General features: G+C 45.8%; 1 protein-coding gene across 2 annotated transcripts in view; it reads right to left on the bottom strand.

Annotated features, from left to right (window-relative positions):
• LOC144799736 (meckelin-like) overlaps positions 1 to 24436 on the bottom strand; it is a 347109-nt gene that overhangs the window by 175784 nt on the left and 146889 nt on the right. For both annotated transcript variants that reach the window (XM_078671255.1, XM_078671257.1), the window contains exons 8-12: positions 23123 to 23223; positions 13695 to 13785; positions 10366 to 10443; positions 8069 to 8134; positions 5243 to 5375 (exon numbers count right to left, since the gene is read on the bottom strand). In XM_078671255.1, the coding sequence (XP_078527381.1) occupies positions 5243 to 5375; positions 8069 to 8134; positions 10366 to 10443; positions 13695 to 13785; positions 23123 to 23223 (469 nt within the window). The remainder of the gene's footprint in view (positions 1 to 5242; positions 5376 to 8068; positions 8135 to 10365; positions 10444 to 13694; positions 13786 to 23122; positions 23224 to 24436) is intronic.

The following is a 24436-nucleotide window of genomic DNA, read 5'->3' as shown; positions in this document are numbered from 1 at the left end:
GAATGCACTCACCCTGCAGTCGGGGAAAGAAAAGTAAACATCAATCTCCATGTTAAAAGAATAAGCAGCAATTTGTTCGATGGTATAGCCTCACATTCAAGCTCCGTTAGCAAGAGAAAAGACAACATTTAAAAGGCATCTATTTGCTCTTTCATCTTAACTCCAGTGTGGCTATTTTAACAGCTAGAAACACATGTAAAATAAAATATGCCTGACAGTAACAGAGTATGCTCACTAGGCATCATCGGCACTGGCATCGCTGAAAGTGGCATGTGTAACTTATTTTTTCTATCCCCCTTTGCAGCAGGCAGAGTCGATTGGGATCAGAAGGCCTCAGGGCCAGAGAACTCTCAGTAGCAGAGAGAGTGAGCACTGCAGGGTCCTCTGGGCATCTGCAGAGTCTCCACCAGGGTAGAGGTTTCCTCCAATCGCGCCAGAGTTCCAGGGAGGCCGCTCAGGCCATCTCCCCCACCTCCTCCCCACCCATTATGAGCTCAATGTCCATCTCGGCAGGGGGGAAATGAATCAGGTGAAAGACACTGTCAGACCCCAGTGGCAGGCAGGCTACGAGTTGAAAATGGTCCTTCTGAGGTACTGGGTTTTCAGCATAGCTGTATGGATGGGAGGCCCGACTGCTGGAATCTGCTTCCAGGCTAGGCGCTGGATGTAGGAATCCAGTCCTGGGCCCCCTGCCTGGCACTGGAGGCAAACCTGATATTCAGGCGCTGCACCTGGCTGGCTCCTTGTCAATGATCCTCAGCTGTTTTGCAAAGATGGAAGGCCATTTCAAACTGCCTATTTAAAGTGCTTCGATTCCTTCATGCCACACAGCTACGGGTGGTGGTGACTTCACACGTTTTGCTGATGCGAAATAAGGGTCACTGCCCGTGTGAAATGCTAATCATGTGAGCATGCACTGCAGAGTAGAAATGCTGTACCCGGGGGGGGGGGGGGGGGGGGGGGGAAGAAGTGCTGGTACTTAGTAGCGGGGGAAGACAGACAACAGCAGTCACAGACACAACAATGAAAATACAGGCAATACAATAAAAGCAATAAAGGTATATGTGTATAGGTTACCGTTACTTGGCAGGCAGGTAAAAATAGAAGCAGCCAGGATCAGCAGTAGGATTTTCGTGCTGCTTTCTGATTGCTCACTTTCCACAAGCCCTTGGGTACCACTAAATAATACACTGCTGTATGCATACATGTCCATGCCAATAGACCCAATTCAGGCTGTCTCCCTCTTGAAATTGCCTCTGCTTCAAAAGGCATTTTAAAAAAGAAATGTAAATTGTACAAATTGCTTGGGGGTCCCCGGCTTCCAGTAGTGATTCAATGGGGGTCCTCAGGAGTCAAAAGTTTGGGAACCACTGCTGTGCATGATTACCAATCGCATTCATTAATTTTTTTGGATCATAGAAAGTGATAAGCCCAGAATCTCAGGATGTTGAGCCGGCGCAGAGACCCAAACCTGGTTTTCGAGCTTCAAAGTCAGCCGCTCATGTAGAGACTCTGCGTCTTCTCCTAGTGTTTATAAAAGGGAGCACAGGGGAACAGTAAAGAAGAAAGCTTTAACAAAGTATAAGGCAACATTTTCCAATTCACACGTTGTGTGAAAAAAAATACGGGTGGTGGCAAGCAGCAAGCATTGCAAGCATAAAACAAGCCAGAATTTGCCCAGAATCACAGGATGTCAAGCTTGTCATGAAGACTGGAACCCAGCTCACCAGCTTCAAAGTAGGTTAATCAAGCAGTTATGCCACATCCTCCCCCAGTGCTAATAAAAAGAAACATATGTGAAAAGTAAAGAGGAAAGCTTTTAACAAGATAGGAGGCAAGCTTTTCCACTGCACACACTTATAAACAAGATTTACAGCCTTTTTACAGAAATGGTGCTCTCAGAAGAATATTGAAAGAGACAACAACAAACAGAGAATGGACTGAGTGAAAACACAAGCGCTCGTGTGCAGTGCTCAAACAAAGAACAATGTAAGTACTAAAATGGTCCTAAAATGGGAGCAGTGAATGTGTTACAGGGATTCTGCACATACACAGAACTATGTGCAGGATTATGGGACTTCGGTGTATAGGGACTGTGCCGTCCTACCGTCTTAATAACCATGAGCCCAGGACCAACTAGCTATAGTGTCTCACTCGCCCTCCTACACACTCAGAGAGGCAAATGATGAGGCACCCAGAGCACAACACTCCTGTATCTATCAGGACTCACAGTAACAAGACACACCTTTTCACTCACACTCTCATACCTGTCCACAATAAGATCTGAATGAGACAAGAATATAGTTCAAAATGTTTATTTTAACTAACGTGCTCTAACATGCAGTATGCGTGCCACAACAAGCAGAAAAATGCATAACATGAATATCTTTAGCATTGTAGCTAGGCCATAGATCATAAATGGAGATGTATTCTTATATAGACTATGGAGAAAGGACTATAATGCCTAATGTCCCTCTCCTTGGCCAGAAGGAATGATATTATATAATAGAAGATCTATGGGCTTTGTCAGCAGTCCCCATAACTTAGACTATAGATCGTATTTCTACATTGTAAGTGCGTGCTTCTCTTCTCCTTAGAAAGACCTCTCTCCAAGTGTGTCTCACCTAAACATGTATACCTGTAATATCAAAGTACGAGCTTCCAGCAGCAGCTGCACTAGTGTGTTTTGTCTAAGTGCTGGGGCCTGACCAGAACAGAATAACAAGGGGCATTGTTTATCAACCTTGCTCACAATGTTCAGACTAAACTCCAAGAACAAGCAGAGAACAAACACAGCAAACAGTTCTCATGTGAAAGGGATAAACAGAGTCTTGCAAAAAAAAAAGCGGCATCATGGCTGCAGGGCTCATGCTAACTTAGCACTGTCGACAATATACCGATCGGCCACATGACAAATGGATAGTAGTGCTTTGTCCATGCTCTCGGGAAGGGATAAAAACAAGAAGAAGCATGATGATTGCAAGTGGGGAGAAAGAATATGAGTGTGATGATGGAGCCAGCAAATGGGAAGCCTATGGACGAGCTGAAGCCTACATAATGAATACAACAGTCTCTTCGAGAAAGCACATGCGCTTTCTAGCTGAGTCCTAATAAAAATTAGGTCCAGGGAAAAACAAATATGATAGCTATGTCATTTGGCACCATCTATGGGTATGGCCATTTATAAAATAAAATATGTTGTAGGAGAGTAGAGCTCTGAAAAGCATGAGGCCTCAGTGACAAACCCCCTAGTCCTCATTGTTAAGACAGCCATGTTGTCTGCCAGAGTGAAAAATATATATATTTTGGGTATTCTCCACAGTTCATAAGCACCTTTTCTCCTAGACACCTAGAGACACAAAATCCTTGGCTGGAGTTTAATGTTGTGACCATTAAGCTATTTTCCTTATGATCCACTCCTTGTTAAAATGAATGAATAAATGAATAATTGATTTATAAAGCGCACAGCTGCTCAATGAGTGTCTCGACTCTACGTCAGAAACCAGACTGTGAGCAGACCTATAGCCTAAACAAATGGGTTTTCAAGACTTTTTGGAAGTTCGCTTAATCGGGAAGGGTTCTTAGATGCAGTCGAAGTTGGTTCCACAGCTTCACCACCAGTACCACCAAGGAGGCATCCCCGCTACTTCCTTCTAAAACGAAGGACAGCAATAATCCATGCAATCCTGGAGTGCAGGGCCCTAATCGGGCAATATTCACTGATCCTCTCATTCAAATATCTGGGTCCAGTATTGTAAAAGGCACAATCTGCAATTTTTAAGGCTTTAAACCTCACTCTCTTTTGGACTAGCAGCCAGTGCAGTTGTTTCCTAAAGTGGGTCATGGAAGAACGTTTAGGCAATTTAAACAGCAGTTGGATTACCATGTTCCACACCATCTGCAAGAGGTCAAAGAGATTTTCTGTAATCCTCAGGTAAAGCACATTGACGCAGTCCAAGCTCTACAAAATCAATGTTCTAACTAATGTTATACATGCCTCCCATAGCAGGAGATCAAGGAATTTCTTCAGCATTCGTAGGAACCAGAGACACAATTTCACCACAGTTGTATCTGGGCTTTAAAAGAGAGCAGATTATCAAACATAACACCCAAGTTCCTAGCAATTTGGGTGGGGGGGAGAGGAGAGGGTTGGGGTGGAGGCGGTTGAAAGGGCAGAGGATCAGAACTCCAATGCTTGGCCCGGCACCTGTCGATTCTGGAAAAAGATCAGGGCCAAACAGCAGCATTTCTGTTTTGTCGGGGTTGCACTGAAGGAGAGTGGATCTAACCCAGTCCATCACTGCTACCAGAAACAGTGAAAACGATTGTTTAGCAAAGTCCAAGTCCCCCGTGTAAGGCAACAACGGTTGTGTATCATCTGCATACAAGACCATTTTGATGGCAAACAACTCTACTAGAAATGCCAGTGGTGCCATATAGATATTGAAAAGGGTAGGGCTCAATGGCGAGCCCTCTAATGTTGTAATCACTGAACGTGCATGCAATGAATGACCATCTAAAGCCTGAAACTTTGAATTACACATCACTTATTGTCACGTGGCAAAGGGCTACTTCAATTGGGATTTGTAATGTAATGGTGTCTTGTAAAGCGCATGAATCACCCCACATGGGGTATCTCCGCGCTGTAGACCGCTGGGGAACCCGTCCTGGCTTTCCCTGTGAGATGGTCCCTACTGGGTATCTCCAAGGTGAAACCAGGCATCCCTGGCGTATGTGGGGGGCCGTTGTAGAGATGAGGCAAGCTAATGCCCAGAGTTGCCGAGTGTGATCCCTGGTTAGAGTAGGCACCGAGGCGAGAATTATCGAGTCCGCTGACCCTGGTCCACGACCCTGCCGCGTCGGGAATTGAACCCTGGTCCCGGGCCGTCCTCTGCTTCCGGGTCTGCCGCCTCTAACCAGTGAGCCACACCATTCCACGCCTTTCCAGGCTTTCCTCGTTGTGTCCAAACACTTGCTGCTGCTTCGAACTGGCCATTTGCCTTTGTCAGCTCGTAACACAAAAGCGAATGGCAGAGACGTTCAATGATGTAACAACTGATGATGCATGCCACCATACGTTTGAACTGTGACACTTTTTCGATTACCCTACTTCCAAGAGTGTGGCTTCCAATAGTGGATGTATATGTCTATCTTTCCTTGGCATTGGAAACATAGACATATACATACACATATACATACACAAGATAATGAGACATGGCATGTTAGGCCAGAATAATCTTACATTGTGTGTTCATGTTCTGTACCGGAATTGGCCACAACATGGGCGTCCCACTGCTGCCTCCATACTGCAGGTATGGTTGATAAAACACAGGCTCTGGGAATCGCTGCAGCAAGCTGGAAACCGCTATTGTACACTGTGGGAAAAAGCAGACAACTGTGAGCATCATTTAAATCACCTCAAAACCCCCAAAAACAAAATCAAAAAGATATGCTTCCTATACACAGTGTCAAGCCTTTAAAAACATAGGTAATGTAGTGTGCATTTTACACTTGTTCCCAATGCAATGTGTACAGATATTATGTATTGAGACCAGGATGGATTTGTAACTAGTGTAGTTTAAACACTGCTTAATTTGTTAAAAAAGTAGATGCCATGGCCCAAAGTTTTTCCCTGAAGCATGTCACTTGTGCTGCCAAATGAAGCACACCATTGGCGCTGCCAAATGAAGCAAACCATTGGCGCTGCCAAATGAAGCACACCATTGGCGCTGTCAAATGAAGCACACCATTGGCGCTGTCAAATGAAGCACACCATTGGCGCTGTCAAATGAAGCACACCATTGGAGCTGTCAAATGAAGCACAGCATTGGCGCTGTCAAATGAAGCACACCATTGGCGCTGTCAAATGAAGCACACCATTGGCGCTGTCAAATGAAGCACACCATTGGCGCTGTCAAATGAAGCACACCATTGGCGCTGTCAAATGAAGCACACCATTGGCGCTGTCAAATGAAGCACACCATTGGCGCTGTCAAATGAAGCACACCATTGGCGCTGTCATATGAAGCACACCATTGGCGCTGTCAAATGAAGCACACCATTGGCGCTGTCAAATGAAGCACACCATTGGCGCTGTCAAATGAAGCACACCATTGGCGCTGTCAAATGAAGCACACCATTGGCGCTGTCATATGAAGCACACCACGGGCGCTGCCAAAAATCGGGGTTGCAGACTAGCAAGTCTGCCTCATCTTGATTCCACTCATGCCATGTACATGCACTCCCTGATCATTCAAAACATTCGTGCGGGTTCTTTCTCATCCCTGCTTTCAACCATTGTTACTATTCTTCTGTCTTATTCTACCTCTGTCCCACACCCACTTCTCTGCCTTTATCACTCTTGTTATTGGTCTTAAGTCTGATGATGCAAAATGAAAGTCCAGTCCTCCCCTGCAACCACCAGTTAAACTAAAGCACGGAGTTTAAATCAGCTCAATATTTATTGACAAACTAAAAGCATTTTCAGTTTGTGTTTCAGTCTTTTTATCAAAGCTTACAGCATTACAATTTCAACAATAAAAAACTCGAACTTTATCCTTAGGTCATATTCAACGCAGTTTTAGTAATGGTGAACTTTTATTGTGGAAATTTGCAGTAAGACTTTAATCCAAAAAGGAACAGCTTCCACAATCCTTGAAGAGCGACCCTTTTTCTGCAAAGAAATAATATCTGTACCCTCTCCAGCCATTTACGGGGGACCATCGCTTTATGATTAGATTTGCACGACACAAGCACCCTGCAAATATACATACATATAAAACTGTCCTAGATTTCTTCCCAAGGAGACACATCAAAAGGTACATTGGAATGTGTAAAGTTGGCAGTGTGGAATGGCAGCTATGGCAAACAATATCATAATAGTATGGAAACGTGGGTGGTAGGGAGATCTCGCAAATTAAACATGCCAACAACCCCTGGCCTCATGTCAATCTCCCCATACATTCTTTTTCAACGCCATTCTGAAATCACAGATGTTTCTCTCATCTAAGTCCAGTGAGGTATTGCCTGCCAGTCTTCACTGCTCTTTGCATGCATTCAGTAGCTCCCTAGGCGTCATCATTGGGCCACAGCTTAGATCAGACAAGAGAAAACTTTTCTCATCAGCTGTAGCAACTGCATTCCTTCCTCCATGTGGCTCTCATCTGAAAGAGTAAGTAATTTTTTACGTAGCTGATTCCCCACTTTTCATAAATGTCCATCATGTGTTTTCTCCCATGTTCTGGGATTTAACAGGGACAGACACTGTTCAACTGCTGTCATCTTCGGGAAACTAAATTGAGCTATCTAGATGATGGGCCCTACTTTAAATTTGGTTATAACCATACGTTAATGACCACATTTAACCTTTTATGACTGCCAGGAATTCACATAAGGATTTCACCCTGGAAAGGGTCAGAAATGTACTCCAGCACAGTGCTGGTATAAATATCTCTCCAGGATGAGCAGAGGGATGCAGCCACTCCAGATCTGCTGGAGGTGCAGGGAAAGGGCTTTTGTCTATAGGAAAAATTATTTCCTCTGAAGAGATGTTTTTTTTTCTTCAATACATTTCCACAGGAGTTAGTGCTAAGTAAAACTCTGCACGACAAGGTGGGGTGCTGCTGTGAATGTTGAATGACCCTCCCAGACCTACCCCTGGAAACCTGCACATGGCAAAGCTTTCCACTCATACTCTGAGGAATGTCTGTAACATTAACATAACATAACATAACGGGTATTTGTAAAGCGAACGTTCACCCACGGATATTTTGGCGCTGACTAAGAGATGGATGCTTATTGTTACCCAACTCAAAACGGTACATTATATCGACCTCAGAAGGATGAGAGGCTGAGTGGACCCCCCATGATTTGAATTTTTGACCATGAGGGTGACCTACGGCCCCTACTGAGGAGTCCACTAAGCCAGCCACCCGACCCAGCTGGAATTGGAGATCCCTGCTCCTATTTGATCAGACTTTCTCTGAGAATTTGATCTGCCAGGCCTACCATCCTGGTCCATTGAAGTGGCAGCAGAATCAAGAGCAAGATATGCATTTGAAATACTCACCGACTGATTGTAAGATGTCCCAAATGTATACGCTGCATTCAATGAGCTCTGAGTGTCGGGGCACAGCTGGAAAAGGATGACAACATGAGGACACTTGTCAATTATTATAATAAAAATACCACATTCTGCTATTTAACCAGCCTCCTGTTGCCCACTTCTTGGCTATCATCGGTGATGTGTTCAAGAGTCTTGAGGTTCAAATAAAGGAGTAAACTTTTCCCTTGTGATGGCAGAGAGATTGGTGCAGAGTAGAGTAGATTGTTTAGAGTCGAATAAGCAGAGTGAGGTGGTGCTGGGTAGAGTGCAGTGGTGTCAAGTCGAGTGATGCAGAGTAGAGTGGTAGAGAGTGTAGTGGGGTAGAATGCATTGGCGTTGAGTGCAGTAGAGTGGTGCAGAGTGCAGTATAGTGCAATGACAGGGTGCAGTGTTGCACAGTCGAGTGCCGTAGAGTTCAGCGGTGGAGAGTGCAGTGTTGCAGACTACAGCGCTGTAGAGCGCAGTGGTGTAGAGTAGGGTGCCGTGGTGTAGAGAAGAGTGGTGCAGAGTAAAGTACAATGGTGTAGCGAACAGTAGTGTAGAGCACAGTGGTGCAGAGTAGAATAGAGTGGAGTAGAATACAGTGATGTAGAACAGAGTGACGTAGAGTGCAATGGCTTACTGTAGAGTTTTGCAGAGTATAGTATAGTGGCGTAAAGTGCAGTGATGCATAGTAGATTGGCATAGGGTGAAATGGAGTAGAATTAATTGGTTTTGAGTGCATTGGGGTAGAGTGCATTGGGGTAGAGGGCAGTGGTGTAGAGTTGAGTGGTGTAGAGTTGAGTAGTGTAGAGCAGAGCACAGTGGCATAGCGAGCAGTGATGTACAAGGCAGTGGTGTAGAGTAGATTGTTTCGGAGTAGATTGAAATGGCATGAAGTGGTGCCGGGTGGTAGAGTGGACTGGTGCAGGGTAGAGTTCAGTGGCATAGATTGGTATTGAGTGCAGTGGGGTAAAGTGCAGTGGTGCAGAGTAGATTGGCTTGGCATAGAGTGGAGTGGTACAGAACAGAGTGCATTGGTGAGAGTGCAGTGACACAGAGTGCAGTGCTGCAGAGTGAAGTGGTGTAGAGTGGAGTGGTGCTAAGTGAAATCGTGCCGAGTGGAATGGTGTAGAGTGCAGTGGCAAAGAGCAGAGTGGCATAGAGTACATTGGTGTAGAGTGGCAAAGAGTAGAGAAGAGAGCCGTAGATTGAAGTGGCATAGAGTGGAGGAGTACAGAGTAGACTGCAGTGCAGGCAAGTGGAGTGGCATGAATTGGAGATGTGCAGAGTACAGTGGAGTGGCATGGGTTGGTACGGAGTAGAGTAGAGTAGAATGGCGTAAAGTGGAGTATGCTTGGGGTGGTAGCACACAGTCATTATAGACAATACATTTTCAATTGAAATGATCATTACATTTGTACAGCCGTACAGTTTTCCTGATAAAAGTATACAGAACACAAACGATAATGTGTGGAAATGTTATCACCCAGTGTATTAATTTGTTTCAATCACATTAAAATATTTGTTTCCACCACACTTTAGAATTACCAAAAAATGTCTCATTTGTGCTTCACTAATTCGGAAATATTCTGAAATATCTGCACAATTAATATACTGACATGTAAATTTTGTTGTGTGCTAGAAAAAAATACCATTGTACAGGTTTCCTCCAGCATACTCCCACTAGCCAACATGACTGTCTCAAATCCTCTCACTTTGAAGTCAGAGATAGAAAAGTAAATACCAAGTTCCCTCAGAAGATAGAGCCTGACATTTGATCTCTGTCTTTGAATGTACAGCAAACGTGAAAAGCAAAGAACAAGATTTAAAGGCCTGTTTACAGAAAGGAGGACTGGTGAAAGAATACAGTATATAGGGTATGGCTGCACAGGAGAGATGAGCTCAAGCTGGACAGCCTAAAATAAATAGAGACAGCAAATTGAAAGCAAGCAAATGTGAGTTACAAACCACAAAGCCAAAGGTAAGCAATGGGTGGAATGCATTCCCAGGGAAGCTTTCCGAATGTCCCAGAGATATGTTTAGCAAATGAGACAGCTGTGCTGTCCGGTAGGCTTCAACTTAAAGACTAGAACCATCACAAAATATATTAGTTTTTAGGGCTGATCACAATTTATCCATTTTTTTACTCATATGATCACAGAAATTGTATTTTCATTAAATATGCATATTTGTTACAACCTCATGTCTTTCTCAACATTAGAGAGGGCAAAACTATTCAGCAACTTTGTCATGAACTGTTTTTCATATGCCATTTTTACCTGTAAGGTTCCACCAGTAACTTCTTCCCATCCCAAGAAGATACCTCGAACATCATACTTGGCTACTTGAATCTTTATCTGTTAGAGAACAAAAAGTAAGTACATGAATAAATAACAAACTAAACAGAACTATATAAAAAAGGACAGATTAATATAAATCATTGTCTGCCTGGCAGTGAAAGGGATATGGTATCCAACATTCCAGCACATTTTTTTTGTTTCGAGTATTATCATCTACCATATATTATTGCTAAAGTATTACCAATTGAATAAGCCTATATCTGAACAGATCACCACTTCATTAACCCGGCTCCCCAACCTCATGGTCTTTTCTTGAGCTTCCACAATCTGGATTAATTCCATATACAGTGCTCTGCTTCTTCTGAGCTAGGTTAGTACTTATAATTACCTATAAACCACCCACCTAAAATATATTGTATGATCAACGCCACAGTGGATGAAGGCCAGTTGAGAAAGTTTAGCCCTGAACACTTCGTAGGTAAAACAAGTTAATCCTAGGCACCACAGGAATGCTCAACAGATTATTGATCTGGGGATGGTAAAAGGTGGTGTATACTTCCAATGATTGACCAAAGAAGATCATTAGTTCCTGGCACATTCAAGTGGTTCGTAAACCATTACTAGCCTACTTACTGGTTACTTCAGAAGACAAGCAAAGAACAGTTCTAGCTTGTGCGATAGGAACTTAAGTGTAATTGTCAGCATGATCTTATGGTGTGCCCACATGACTCTACGGATTTTCAAGCCTTGCAGTGGTTCTTCTGTTGTCTTTGTCCTTGTGGTATGAGATTCCACCGATTTACGATGTTATGTAGTAGCCGCCCTATCAAAATGCGTTTGCTTTATACATTATAATTTTGTAATGGGTAATTGAATGTGAGGCTTTTGCTGGTTGTCAGTGGGATACTGACTAAGTTGCTTTGAACTTTGCTCCAATGCTCTCGAGGGTAAGACATGGGTCTAGAAGTAGGTAAACTACATTTACAGATTCTAAAATACCGAATTTTACCGATTCCGTATTTTAGAATCGGTAAATGCTATGTAGGTAATTACTCGGTAAATATTAACAAATCGGTGTGATTCGGTATTTACCGAATCGGTAAGTACCGATTCAGTAATTCCCATTCATTCCTATGGGCCTGTAGGCCATACCGATTCGGTAATTCCCATTCATTCCTATGGGCCTGTAGGCCCATAGGAATGAATGGGAATTACCGAATGGGTATTTACCGATTCGGTAAAAGGGGGGAAACATTCAAGGGTGGCAGGGTGTCACTTTGACACCCTGTTGCACCCCTGAATTGTGCATGGGTGCACTGTTATTAAATGCAAATAATTGCTTTTTTTAGGGTTTTCGTAATTTACCACCAACTTGTAGTTGGTGGTAAATAACGAATCCTTACAGGTGAAAAGCACTCACTTGAGTGCTTCCTACATTTCAGATTCGGTAATTTACCGAATCGGTATTTAAGAATTCGATTTACCGAATTCTTAAATGCCGATTCGGTAAATTACCGAGTCTGAAACGTAGCCACCTACATCCCAAATGCCTAATACCAGTCGGTAACGGCCGAAATTCGGTAATTTCGGCCGTTACCAACCGGTATTAGGGTTCCTACATCTGGCCCATGGTCTTTTAAACTACATCTTCCAGGTGACCATTAACAAGTATGGTGTAAGGCACCTCAAACCCAAACCTCTCCATTTGGAGCTCATGGTCATAGAAGAACATTGATTCACTGTCAATGTCCATGGCTTTATTATTTTGTTTGAGAATCCTAACACTGATAAAGCCCATGGAGTCAAGCATGTGCAAGGAGGATGTGGAAGGAATTTGTTCCAGATTGCTCCTTCAAGGAAGGTCAAAACTCATTTAGAAATTATTAGTCCCAATCTTTATAGACAGCTGAGTTTGTAAAGGAAAGAATTGAATGCTGCCCCCAGAAATCTCATTGGTTTTGAAGCACTGGATGGAGTTTTTCTATCCAGAACGTTTTGGTTGACTTAAAGATCCATTCATAGATGATCATGTTACATCATTTGACCAACGCTGCATTAATCTTGTTGCCGTAAAGCTGGAAACAAACAAATTATACTAATAAAACATTTTTAAATGAGTTATCAGTTCAGTTCATAAATACTGAGTGAAAAAAAAGTCTGGATCATATTGAGAAGTTTGCTAGTAACGATGTCCTTAAATATGATCGTGAAAGACCTGGTTGTGTCACTTTCAATGTTAACCTCAGCTACCATTAGCTTTTAGCTTTTAGAGAATTAATTTTTGGCCTTCTTTACAGGTTGTGTGGAGTTAAGTGCCCAAGTGAAACTTTTCTCTACACAGTCATCAGTAGCTCAGTGTTTCAGCACCCGGATTTCCTGGGTGCAGGAACGCTGGACTCAAGGATACTGGAGGGAAATAGTCAGTAAAATTGCTTTGGGAATGGGACAGCACCCCGACCCTCAGCGAAGGCATGGGGCAGCATGTAATGCTCTACCATTGCCCAGATGTCATCTTTTCCTTGTAACACTCACCCTTCCAATCACCCTAAGTTCGGATTGCCTTGAACACAATTTACTTTCAGTTCAAAGCAGGTGGTAAACATGGGTGTCAAACCACCTGAATTGGGATTTCATGTGGAATACCAGATGACAAATCCAGGACCACCTAGTTATTCCCCATTCTGTGGGAGTTAAACAGGTAACAGGATTCCATACAGTATTAACATTCTGGCCACACATTATCTCCTCATGGAATCCCACAATACTTGTAGTTGGGGACAGGATGAAAAGCACAATAATAAAATGCACAAATCTGGAACTGAATAACTATAGAGGTGGTGCTCGGTCGGAAGCGAGACAAAGGGAGGTAACACGAGGTAGATGGTAGCGGTTTCTGGTACTTATAGAGATATTAGATATGTCACAGGGAAGGAAAATACAGTCTTGTACTTGTAGTCAGTGATAAAGTCCATGTCAAGGCTCCTTCCAAATTTGACTTAAAACTAGCTCTGCCCTCTCGATGGCCCATGGAGGGGAGAGGGATTTGGGTTGCTTTTCATGCACTGCACCTTGAGGGGATTCATAAGCTGCTGCTGCACTGTCCTTCTCAGTTTCCTTTATTAACCTTTTAGCCACACATCAAATGCACAAATCATATTCGTACGGTGGAGTGCTAAAGAAGTCAAAGAAGGAACTAACCTGCTGCCACCCATTCTCCCAGCCCTAAAAATAATCAGCCCTTCCATGAAGACTAAAACTTCACCTGTGCCCCTACCCAGGCAGTCTAGACCCATAACCTAGAACCTTACCGTGTCATTTCTCTGGAATGAGAGGGTGGTTGGGGCAGTGGCCCCCAGAGCAGCCCCTGTACTGGAGTAATTCAGGCTTGGCAAATAATCACTTTAAAAAAAAAAGAAAAGAAAACATTATTTACCATGGTGAACTAGTATAATACATTCATATTCGGCATTAATTTCCTTAGAAAAAGAGTTTAGAGAAAAAAACGGCCAATTCTTCAGTCTCATATTTCTGTTTTATAAAGAGTAAGAGATGCTTCAGTATTGCCTTGATACTGCCCTAGCTGGCACCCTCACCCAGTGATTGTACACTCCTACCCATCTCAGGGGTTCTCAGGGACATTCTCCTTGATGTATACACACAAGGGGGGTGGTGAGGATTTATGAGGGAGCAGTGAGGGCAAGCTCCCCAGCTCAAGACTTAATACACACAGAGCCCTTAGGTCTTACTCAACAAAGTAATGTCAAGGAAGGAAAAAATGACTAATGGGGTGGTTTCCCTTTTAAGAACGGTTTCCATCACTCACCAAAGGTGTCAAGCTTCATCATGGGGAATCCTTCTCGCATCTGCGTCCAGACCACCCCAACCAAGACGATTGATATGGGTACTGATAAACCTTGGGAACTGACAGCACACTATTTGTAACAGCTAACAAGTGAAATATCTCATTAATTGTCCTTGTTGTCAGATGCATGGGAATGATCCCCCATAAAGTCAGAATCCGGATATTGGAACATAAAAGTACCAGATGTGAGAAGCAGACTACTAAGCTCACTAGACACTTCCTGGAGATGAACCGCCACCCAGATGCCATGAGATCAACATTCTTAGACAAACCCAATGTGCCTCCCACTACACCCAATGTGACCAAGAGACTACTGAGCATCAAACAGAGATGGATATTTTGACTTGGTACCTCAGAAAGTGGGCTTAATGATGACATACCATGGTTAGCCCTGACTTAGACACTCACACCAACCTCATGCTGAAAAATGCCAGACCAACAACCTTTTGAATGTCCAGGTCCAGTAACTTTTATGCACATAATACCTCACACATGACTACACCCAGCCCTATTATAAGCACGGGATTCCACACATTGAGATACTGAAAAAATATATACTGGTACCCATGTGTGCACATCCCTGCCTGCTGGTCTCCATATTTTCCTTTGTTACTCCTTTCCACGCCCAACCTTGCCAGCGCACAGTTAGAACAAAGTACAATCTAACTCAACTACTGAGGCGTGTCATATGTATGGTAGGGCTTTTCATTCTTTGGAGTGTGGGGGGAGTGCTGGGTTTTTCATTAATCAAGCACACAGAATTGGTGATGCACATGGATTCGACCCTCGACTACTTTCCTAACTATTACTCTCATCAACACTTGGGACTCTCATCGTGATCAGCCCCAGTTTCTGTTACCGGAGCCTGGTCAAACTACATTTCCTGGCATGCCCCGGGCTGCTTCCAGGAAGCAGTCACAAGGTTAACCGTCACCGCCATCGATATTAGCATAGTCGTTCAGGCTTGCATTCGCCGAAGTTCAGAGTTCGAGGGCACACACAACGGCGTCCCCTAGAATATCAGGGGTAAGTCGAGGGGCTACATTGGACAGGCAGCATCCTATACATTAATGGGTTACATCCAGGGCTTTAAGTGGGATGAAAAAACTGGGGGGTCTCTCAAGGGGGCGTGGCCAGTGTAATTAAGGGCATGGCTTAAAAACACGTAAGCTAAAAATCTGTGTTTAGCATAGTGTGCTGCCCGACTTGTATTTTGCTGTTCCAGTCATTGTGTCCAGCTATATGATACAACAAGTCACATCATACCTACAAGCCAAGACTATTGGCTTTGTCAATGGTTGTTAGTTGCATAAGATAAATAAGCAGCAACTACCGCTTGTATATAATATTGAAAAAACTTCCACTTAAAGCCCTGATGACACCACAACAATGCTGCTGCTCCTCAGATTCAAAAAGAGAAGGGAAACCCAGAGAGAAAATAACTCTCTTTAAAGGATTTCCCTTCCCCTACAACGTTCACCCTTCGCACACCCATGTGCCTGCTGTCACTACAGTCCGGAAAAAAACAACAGACCACCTGTGCCAGGGCACAAAACAGAGCCCGATAGAGACCCGTTTCGAGGCCCCTTTAAAAAAACTGCCGGTGTAGAGACGTGATGGGGAGTTAGATCAGTACAGAGTTTGGGTGCGAGGGAGCAGTTTGTTCTTAGTCCCCTCCGGCCGAAAGAGTAATGCTTGCAGTTGTGGGCACCCCACTTTGACCGTGGGCCAACAAAGGCATTTAAACGAGCTCCCTGAAGCCATTCCTTTGCCTTAGATGCCTACATGATACGAGGACACTGTGGGCAGCATCTGCTATGACTGGTAATGAGTGATGACTAAGGAGTGATCACAGTATCGACGCGCTCCCTTCAGCTATAGTAGATTGCCATCAGATGGTAGCTGCTTTTAGCAGGTACACCAAGCACACATATCATACATCACCAGGGCACAAGTCGTAAAAAAAGAAGTGGGGGGACGCTGTCACCGGAAGTGATGTCACGACAGGAAGTGGTGTCACGAAAGGTGCCGAGCTCCTCGTCCCAGAGAGGCCAAAGAGTGAAGTCCAGCTGTTTGGCAGGGGGTACGGCATTCCCCCGGTAAAATAAGTGGGGGGACGCCGTCCACCCGCGTGATACCCCGACTCGAGCCCTGTACATCACTGATACGACTGAATGAAGCAATTTTCATACTCCTTCTGGAAGTTGTGTACTCTGGGTCAGAGATAACATATCCCACATACGTGAAATCACTGCACTTAATAACTATGTACTGGTGGTTACATTATCCGAAAAAACTCAGAAAATATGTACTCGGGCATCATTGGTCATATGAGTTAGTTCATGAAAACAGCACTTATCATGGCCGCCAACTCAGCTATCCTTCTAAAGGATCGTGAATAGACGGCAGCATGGGAATACCGCCATGAGACCTATGTTAGATTTATTGAGTGCAATTGCCTCATCCCATCATACACAATTCATCTTTTCAGCCAGCCATGTTTGTGCATTTTAACTACAACCCTATCGCACAATAGAGCTAGATTTGGTCTCCACTTCTCGTTTTATGCTTGTCAATCCAATAACATTGGGTAATATTTCTTTTAACGCCACAACCTTGATTTAATAGGTTGGAGGCGCGTGTGCTTAGGCAATCTGCCTAGGACAGATGTGTCATTTTACCATAGTTCTGCAGGTGAGTGACGTAATTCGTAGATATTTTGCTACAAGGACTATGGGGCACATGCATCAACCTATTTAGGAAGTGCAAACGGTGCGAATCGGTAAAATCGGCCGTTTGCACTTCCTAAATACGTATTTGGGATGCATCAAACACTTTTTCAATATTCGCATTTTTTTGCATTTCTTAAAAATGCGAATGCATTTAAGGAATCGCATTTGTGCGATTCCTTAAATGCAATGCATCAATTAAAAAAAAAAAGCGAATTTTGAAATTGGAAGTGCAAATTAATTTGCGAAAATCTTTCAAAATGCAAAAAAATGCATTTTTTACACTGTCATGTTACAGACACACATGTCCTTAGGACATGTGTGTTTGAAACATGCACTTTCAAATACATTTCAGGGGTGCAGGGGGGGGTCCTTTGGACCCCCCCCTGCACCCTTGGAATGCATCAACAAATTGCGAATTCGTAAATGCCTTCCCATTGACTCCTATGGGCCTTTTGGCCCATAGGAATCAATGGGATTTGTGAAAAAGCAGTTAGGAATTCGGTATTTATTTGCGATTCGGTAAAAATTGCGATTTTTACCGAATCACAAATAAATACCAAAAAAATGATGCATAGCATTTTGCAATTCTTAATTTGCGATTCGGTAATTTTCACAAATTAAGAAATGCAAAATGTATGAATGATGCATGTGCCCCATAATATGTCTGAATACACCACACATCCTTTGCGAAATAATAGACTTGTGATTATTTCTTTAACAAGTGATGTTGATGAATTTAATGTTGTTTCTGCATACTTTGGAATGTCGAACATGGGATAATGTATAACACATTTTCAAACTGATTTAATTCCGCAGTTTGTTGTTTATGTCTCCCCCACAGGTCCTACTGGTGAATCCATTCGTTTAAACTGCTTGGATCACTGGTTTAGTATCTCACTTCCAACACGCTGATGTGTTGTTATCTTTCTTTTTTATTATTCACTTTCACTCAGCAGTAGCTATTATAGAGTTCCGGATGAAAGCCACAACTCTATCTAGGTCTTAGGCTGAAACATGTCGATCACGACTCGGTACAACTATATCTAACATATGCAGTCATACTCTTTGCTCTTTTTTTTAACCCTAGCACAGGGTAGAAAGAATAAAGCTCAGCAGGCTAACCTTGTAGGTAGTTTTATTCACTCACTTGTTTGCGCTGCACTTTTCCCATCATCCCATTTGCTCACATTGGTACCCCTCTATCTAAAAAAATCCCTGAGCTCCCCCATTGCAGCGAAGGGGTTGTAGCCCGCATCATGACTAGGCTTTATGATGTGAGGAGGAGTCCCCATGATGAAGCATGACACCTTTGGTGTGTGGGGGAAACCGTCCTTAAAAGGGAAACCCCCCCTATAAGTCAGTTTGTTTCCCTTCTTTGACATTCTCCCCAAGCCCCACTCTTTTCAGAGTCCTTTGATGACACTTCCAAATGCACTTACAGACAGCAAAAGCAGGCCTAGCCTGATTTTATGATGTAGACTTGATGAGGCAGGTAACATTACTTGCCAACAGGTGGCTTAATATACTGGAGCAGCCTCAAAATGTGTCTCACCACATTGTTTTTGTTTTGCAGGTGGTACTCATGAACATCAGAGGAGCTCTGCATGACATTATGGACCTGGGCCCCACAAAAGCTTGTGACAGGCTTCGCTAGGCCACTGATGAGGTTTTTGAGCCCCTCAGACCCACGACTGGGAGGAACGCATATGGGGCAAGATATTAAGGTGGAGGGAACACAGTCATAATTTATATAAGAAGAGGAAACATAAGGATATTGTATTTACTTTGTTTGTATCATTGAAAGAAGAAATTTTTTCTAACCTAGACATAAATAAATATTAAAACAACTAGGGATTATATGACTTTGGAGTATTTGTCTCAGGGGTCTTCTCTGTCTGAGCCTGCAGAGTCCTTGCATGACTTGATTAAGCCATTCAAGAGTGGGATGCGTTAGCTGGTATATTATTAAGGTCAGTTGAAGAACATGTATTATCATTGCTTTCAATAGGTTAATGCACATTGTTGTAATGTTATGTGAATTTGTAGAGCATGGCTAATCACCCATGAGGGTATCCAGACACATTTAGGTTTTAGGTTCATTTGAACCCTTCCACAGTACTGTATATCTAGAGGATGACAATACTTGACTTCAGACGGTAGGAGAATTGATAGTAAATGTAGATTACTGCAGAAGTAGAAAATGTAAAGGTCGTCCCAAGGATATAATCAGAACTTCAATGGAAAAAACTATTGTATGTGGTGCAGTGGTAATAGAGTTCATACCAACCCACAAACCTTTCATCTAAACTACAGCTGTCCAGCCAATGAGTGAGCAGTGGCCTTCTTCATGTGCAGAGTCGTGGATTGGGAATCCCCAAGTGGTAGAAGTAGTAAATAGGAGGACAGAAAAAAGGAGGAAGAGTATACTGACAATAAAAGTTCAATGACTCAGACCCGGTCGCTCCTCCCGCCGTGTGGCCCACCCCGAGTGTGCCCGGCCTTCTCCTGCCGCCTCGAAGAGTCCTGCCCTGTTGGGTTGGCCCCCTGACCCTGCCTGCCCTCTGTGCCTGCTTCGTCCTCTGTAAATTGTTTCGTCGTCGTTTTGCCCGCATTTACTTTGTTTTCTTCCGCTGTCCTCTGTGTCTGCTTCTTTGTTTTGCACTCGCAATTGTTTTATTTGGCGTTTCCTAGCATTTAACTTAGCACTGTTCTACTGTTGATTGTTTCCCACCCTCTCCCTGCCGCTGCTCCCCCGCGGCCCCGCCCACGCTCCCTCCAGCATCATCACCGCTCGCCCCCCCCCCACTCGCCACCCCGCTCCCGCCTCCCAGCTGCTCCTCCCTCCCCCCGCCCCCCTCACTCTCCATTTATGGCAGAGTGCATGCGTACATGCAGCAGGCGCTCCGATGTTGCGCCGAAGGCGCGCCAAAGGTAAGCCCGTCCGCGCCTGGACCGCACCCAGCGCCAGTACCCCTGGCCCCCGAAGATGCCAGCCCACCCGCCGGACCTACGACTCAGCCACCCTCAACGCACTCAACACCGGCCGGACCCACGGCTGCCACCAAGCCACCCCAGGACGCACCCACGGACCCTTCACCTGCCATTCCTGCAAGGCCCCCTGCATCCAGACCTGCACCACACCCGCCAAGCCGACCCCCAGCAGCAACCACCTGAAGTGCATCCTGCTCAACACCCGCTCCATCCACAGGCACGCCGTCGAACTCTGGAACCTCCTCGACTCCACATCTCCAGACGTCGCCTTCCTCATGGAAACATGGATGAACGCCTCCTCAGGGCCCGACATCACCACCGCTATCCCGGACGGATACAAGATTACCCGGAGGGACCGCGTCAACCAGATAGGAGGAGGCATCGCCATCGTCCACAAGAACACCATCCGCATCACGACCAACTCCGATGACACCCTCACAGCCGCCGAACACCTGCACTTCCAGATACACACGACCCCAAGAACACCCACAGAGGCACCCTCATCTACAGACCCCCGGGACCACGCACACAATTCAGTGAAGACATTGCCGACTTCATCAGCCCGCACGCCCTCCCCTCCGCTGACTACATCCTCCTAGGGGACCTCAACTTCCACCTAGAGAACAACAACGACAGCAACACCACCACCCTGCTGGACAACCTCGCCAACCTCGGACTCAAGCAACTGGTGACCACCCCCACCCACTACGCCGGCCACACGCTTGACCCTGTCTTCTCCTCCAGCAAGGACATCTCCTTCAGCCACACCACCGGACTCCACTGGACAGACCACAGTTGCGTCCACTTCAGCTAGACCACGCTCCACCACCACCCGCAACGGGTTCCCCGCAGAAGCTGGAACAAGATCACCACCAACCAGCTCGCCACATCCCTGAGCCAGAACCCCCCCCGCCAGCTCAGCGAACCCCAACCAAGCCGCCAACAACCTCACAAAGTGGATCACCAACTGCGCAGACGACCTCGCTCCACTGAAGACCCTCCGCGTCAGACCTGGCAACAAGAAAGCATCCTGGTTCACCGACGAACTCAAGAGCTCCAAGAAGAACTGCCGAGCCCTCGAGAAAGCCTGGCGCAGAGACCCGACAACAGACAACATGACCACCCTCAAGCACGCCACCCGAAAACACCACCAGCTTTCCACACCACCAAGAAAACCGCATTCAAGGAACGACTGGACAACAACGTCCACAACAGCAAGGAACTCTTCAACATCGTCAAAGAGCTCTCGAACCCCAGCGCCGGAAACAACAACATCACCCCATCGCAAGACCTCTGCAACTCGCTCGCCTCGTTCTTCCACAGCAAGATCACAGATATACACAACAGCTTCAGCACACAGCCGACACACCATACGCCCGCACCAATGCCCCCCACCACCACCCTCCGCGCTTGGACCCCAATCAACACCGAAGACACCATCCGCACGATGAACTCCATCCATTCCGGATCACTAACCGACCCCTGCCCTCACCACGTCTTCAACAAGGCAGACTCCATCATCGCACCCCATCTCCGGGACATCATCAACGCCTCCTTCGACACCGCCACCTTCCCAGAGAGCTGAAAGCACGCCGAACTCAGCGCCCTACTGAAGAAACCTTCAGCGGACCCCATCGACCTCAAGAACTACCGCCCCATCTCGCTCCTTCCTTTTCCTGCCAAAGTCATCGAGAAGACAGTCAACAGACAGCTGGCCGCCTTCCTCGAGACGAATGGATCCCTCGACCACTCGCAGTCCGATTTCAGAGCCAACCACAGCACCGAGACCGCCCTCATCGCAGCCACCGACGACATCCGAGCCCTGCTCGACAACGGGGAAACAGCGGCACTCATCCTCCTGGACCTTTCCGCAGCGTTCGATACTGTCTGCCACCGCACCCTAGTACAGTGCCTCAGCGACATCGGAATCCAGGAGATGGCACTGGAGTGGATCATCTCCTTCCTCGCCGGAAGAACCCAGAGAGTCCGCCTCCTCCCGTTCAGATCAGAGGCCACCGAAGTCATCTGCGGCGTACCACAAGAATCATCGCTCAGCCCCACGCTGTTCAACATCTACATGAGCTTCCTCGCGCCATCGCACGCCAACACAACCTCAACATCATCTCCTATGCCGACGACACCCAGCTGATCCTCTCCCTCACCAACGACCTAACCACCGCCAAAACCAACCTACACGAAGGGATGAAAGACGTAGCCGAGTGGATGATGAACAGCCGCCTGAAACTGAACTCAGATAAGACGGAAGTCCTCATCCTAGGATCATCACCCTCTGCTTGGGACGACTCCTGGTGGCCCCGTGCCCTGGGCAGCGCACCCAAACCAACGGACCACGCACGCAACCTGGGCTTCATCCTGGACTCCTCCCTCTCGATTACCAGACAAGTCAACGCCGTCTACTCGTCATGCTTCAACATCCTCCGCACGCTACGGAAGATCTTCCGGTGGATCCCCACCGAAACCAGGAAGACGGTCACCCAGGCACTCGTCACCAGCCGACTGGACTACGGAAACACCCTCTACGCTGGAACCACAGCCAAACTCCAGAAAAGACTCCAACGCATCCAGAATGCCTCCGCACTACTCATCCTGGACATCCCCCGACACAGCCACATTTACGGACACCTGAGAGACCTGCAGTGGCTCCCCCTCAGCAAGATAATCACGTTCTGACTCCTCACCCACGCACACAAAGCTCTCCACAACCAAGGCCTCAGATACCTCAACGACCGCCTGACCTTCTACACCCCCACCCGCCAGCTACGATCGACCAGCCACGCCCTCGCCGCCGTTCCCCGCATCCGAAGAGCCACTACGGGAGGTAGATCCTTCTCCTACCTGGCTGCCAAGACGTGGAACTCCCTCCCCATCCACCTCCGCCTGACCCAAGACCACCTCTCCTTCAGGAAGCAACTCAAGACCTGGCTATTCGAGCAGTAGCGGACCCCCCCCCCAAGCGCCTTGAGACCCTCCGGGTGAGTAGCGCGCTATACAAATGCCTTGATGGATTGACTGAATGACTCAAACATTCAATAAGTTAAATGCCATGGAAAACCTAGAGCTGCATTTTACTTACAATGCTACAAAGATTTAATACTTTAAGGTACAGAACGGATCCGGCAGTGGTACTCACGAAAAGGGTGTGTATAAAGAAAGAGCATCCTTGTTTGAAGAGATGGCACTCATAATAATCATGTTCAAAAACATCTGGCAGGCAGTCACATTATTGTAGTCCTAGAGAGAAGAGAAGAGAGCGCGCTCCATCAAGATCAGATAAGATGCAGTACCATAATACTAGTTATTCAGTGAACATATGTCACATAGTCAGTTTGTGCTTGTTTGTTCAATAAAGTCCCACAGTGTACCTGTAGGGTTGGAGTAACATGACATGACAAGCAGATGTGGTGAAAGAACTGGCTATCTGGAGAAGTTGCGGGAATTCGGCACACCAGGATGGGATGGGGAGGTAGGTTGCTAAATGTGGGCGGGGGAGTGTGGGGGGAGAGGACATCTAGAGGGGATGATGGGACTAGGTTACCTGGAGGAGATCGGGGACCTAGGTCTCTAGTACGGAGGGGGTGTGGAAGAGAATACCTGTAGCAGATGTAGGTATCGGGTAGGGGTAGAGTAATTGTGTGCTTTGAGGAGTGGGAATAGGAGGTTTAAGGAGTCAGGCACCCAGGCTGTGATGAGAAATATACCTCATGGGGTGGAAGTACCAAGTACCAGCAAAGATCTAATGCAGATTCCTGTTGCTGGTGAAAGGCTTCCAGTGAAAACAGGAATCAATTTGCGTAGTTAATGATCAGCAAGATAGGACAATAACATGATACTTCATAAGAAAGAAAGGAAAGATTGGTAATATTCATACAGAATGGCCTAGTGCAGTGGGGCTGATAAACACAGAAATTGTAAAATCAAGGCATTCCACAGCATACTCTTTATACATTAACATCAAAATGTTTTGCTTTTACACGGGACAATTGCATCACTCATTGCTCACAACAATTCACCTCCCACTATAGTCATTTAAAAGTAGGAGAGAATTTTGCTGAGTTGGTCGAACCTTCCGTATTTGACAGCAGTGTCCAGCAACCAGTTGAAGAGTGTGCTGCAATATTCTATGGTTTGTGGCAACTTCCTCTATCCAACAGACTGTGAGGGAAGACACAGTCACTGCACTGTCAACACTACCCAACATCAGTGAGAGCACCAAAGACTCAAACGACCAAGTGATCAAGTTCTTGGCGTGAAAACATTCCATATCTCAACATTCTGCCAGGGTTGGTGGCTAGTCGAAAGATAAGTCCCTTCCTTGGATGCTTCTGTGGTTAATGCACTGCTAAAGTCAACGTTTAGGGGCAGAGAAGCGCCAGGAGCAAGGCAGCAAGAAACTCCCGACCTCTGAACTTCAAGCAACAGACGATATTAGCATCATCCGCGCGGC

Source organism: Lissotriton helveticus, chromosome 12 (genome assembly GCF_964261635.1).
Source record: "Lissotriton helveticus chromosome 12, aLisHel1.1, whole genome shotgun sequence".
NCBI classification, from domain to species: domain Eukaryota; kingdom Metazoa; phylum Chordata; class Amphibia; order Caudata; family Salamandridae; genus Lissotriton; species Lissotriton helveticus.
Note: the sequence above shows the minus strand (reverse complement) of the source record. Positions and strands in the feature narration are given on the sequence as shown.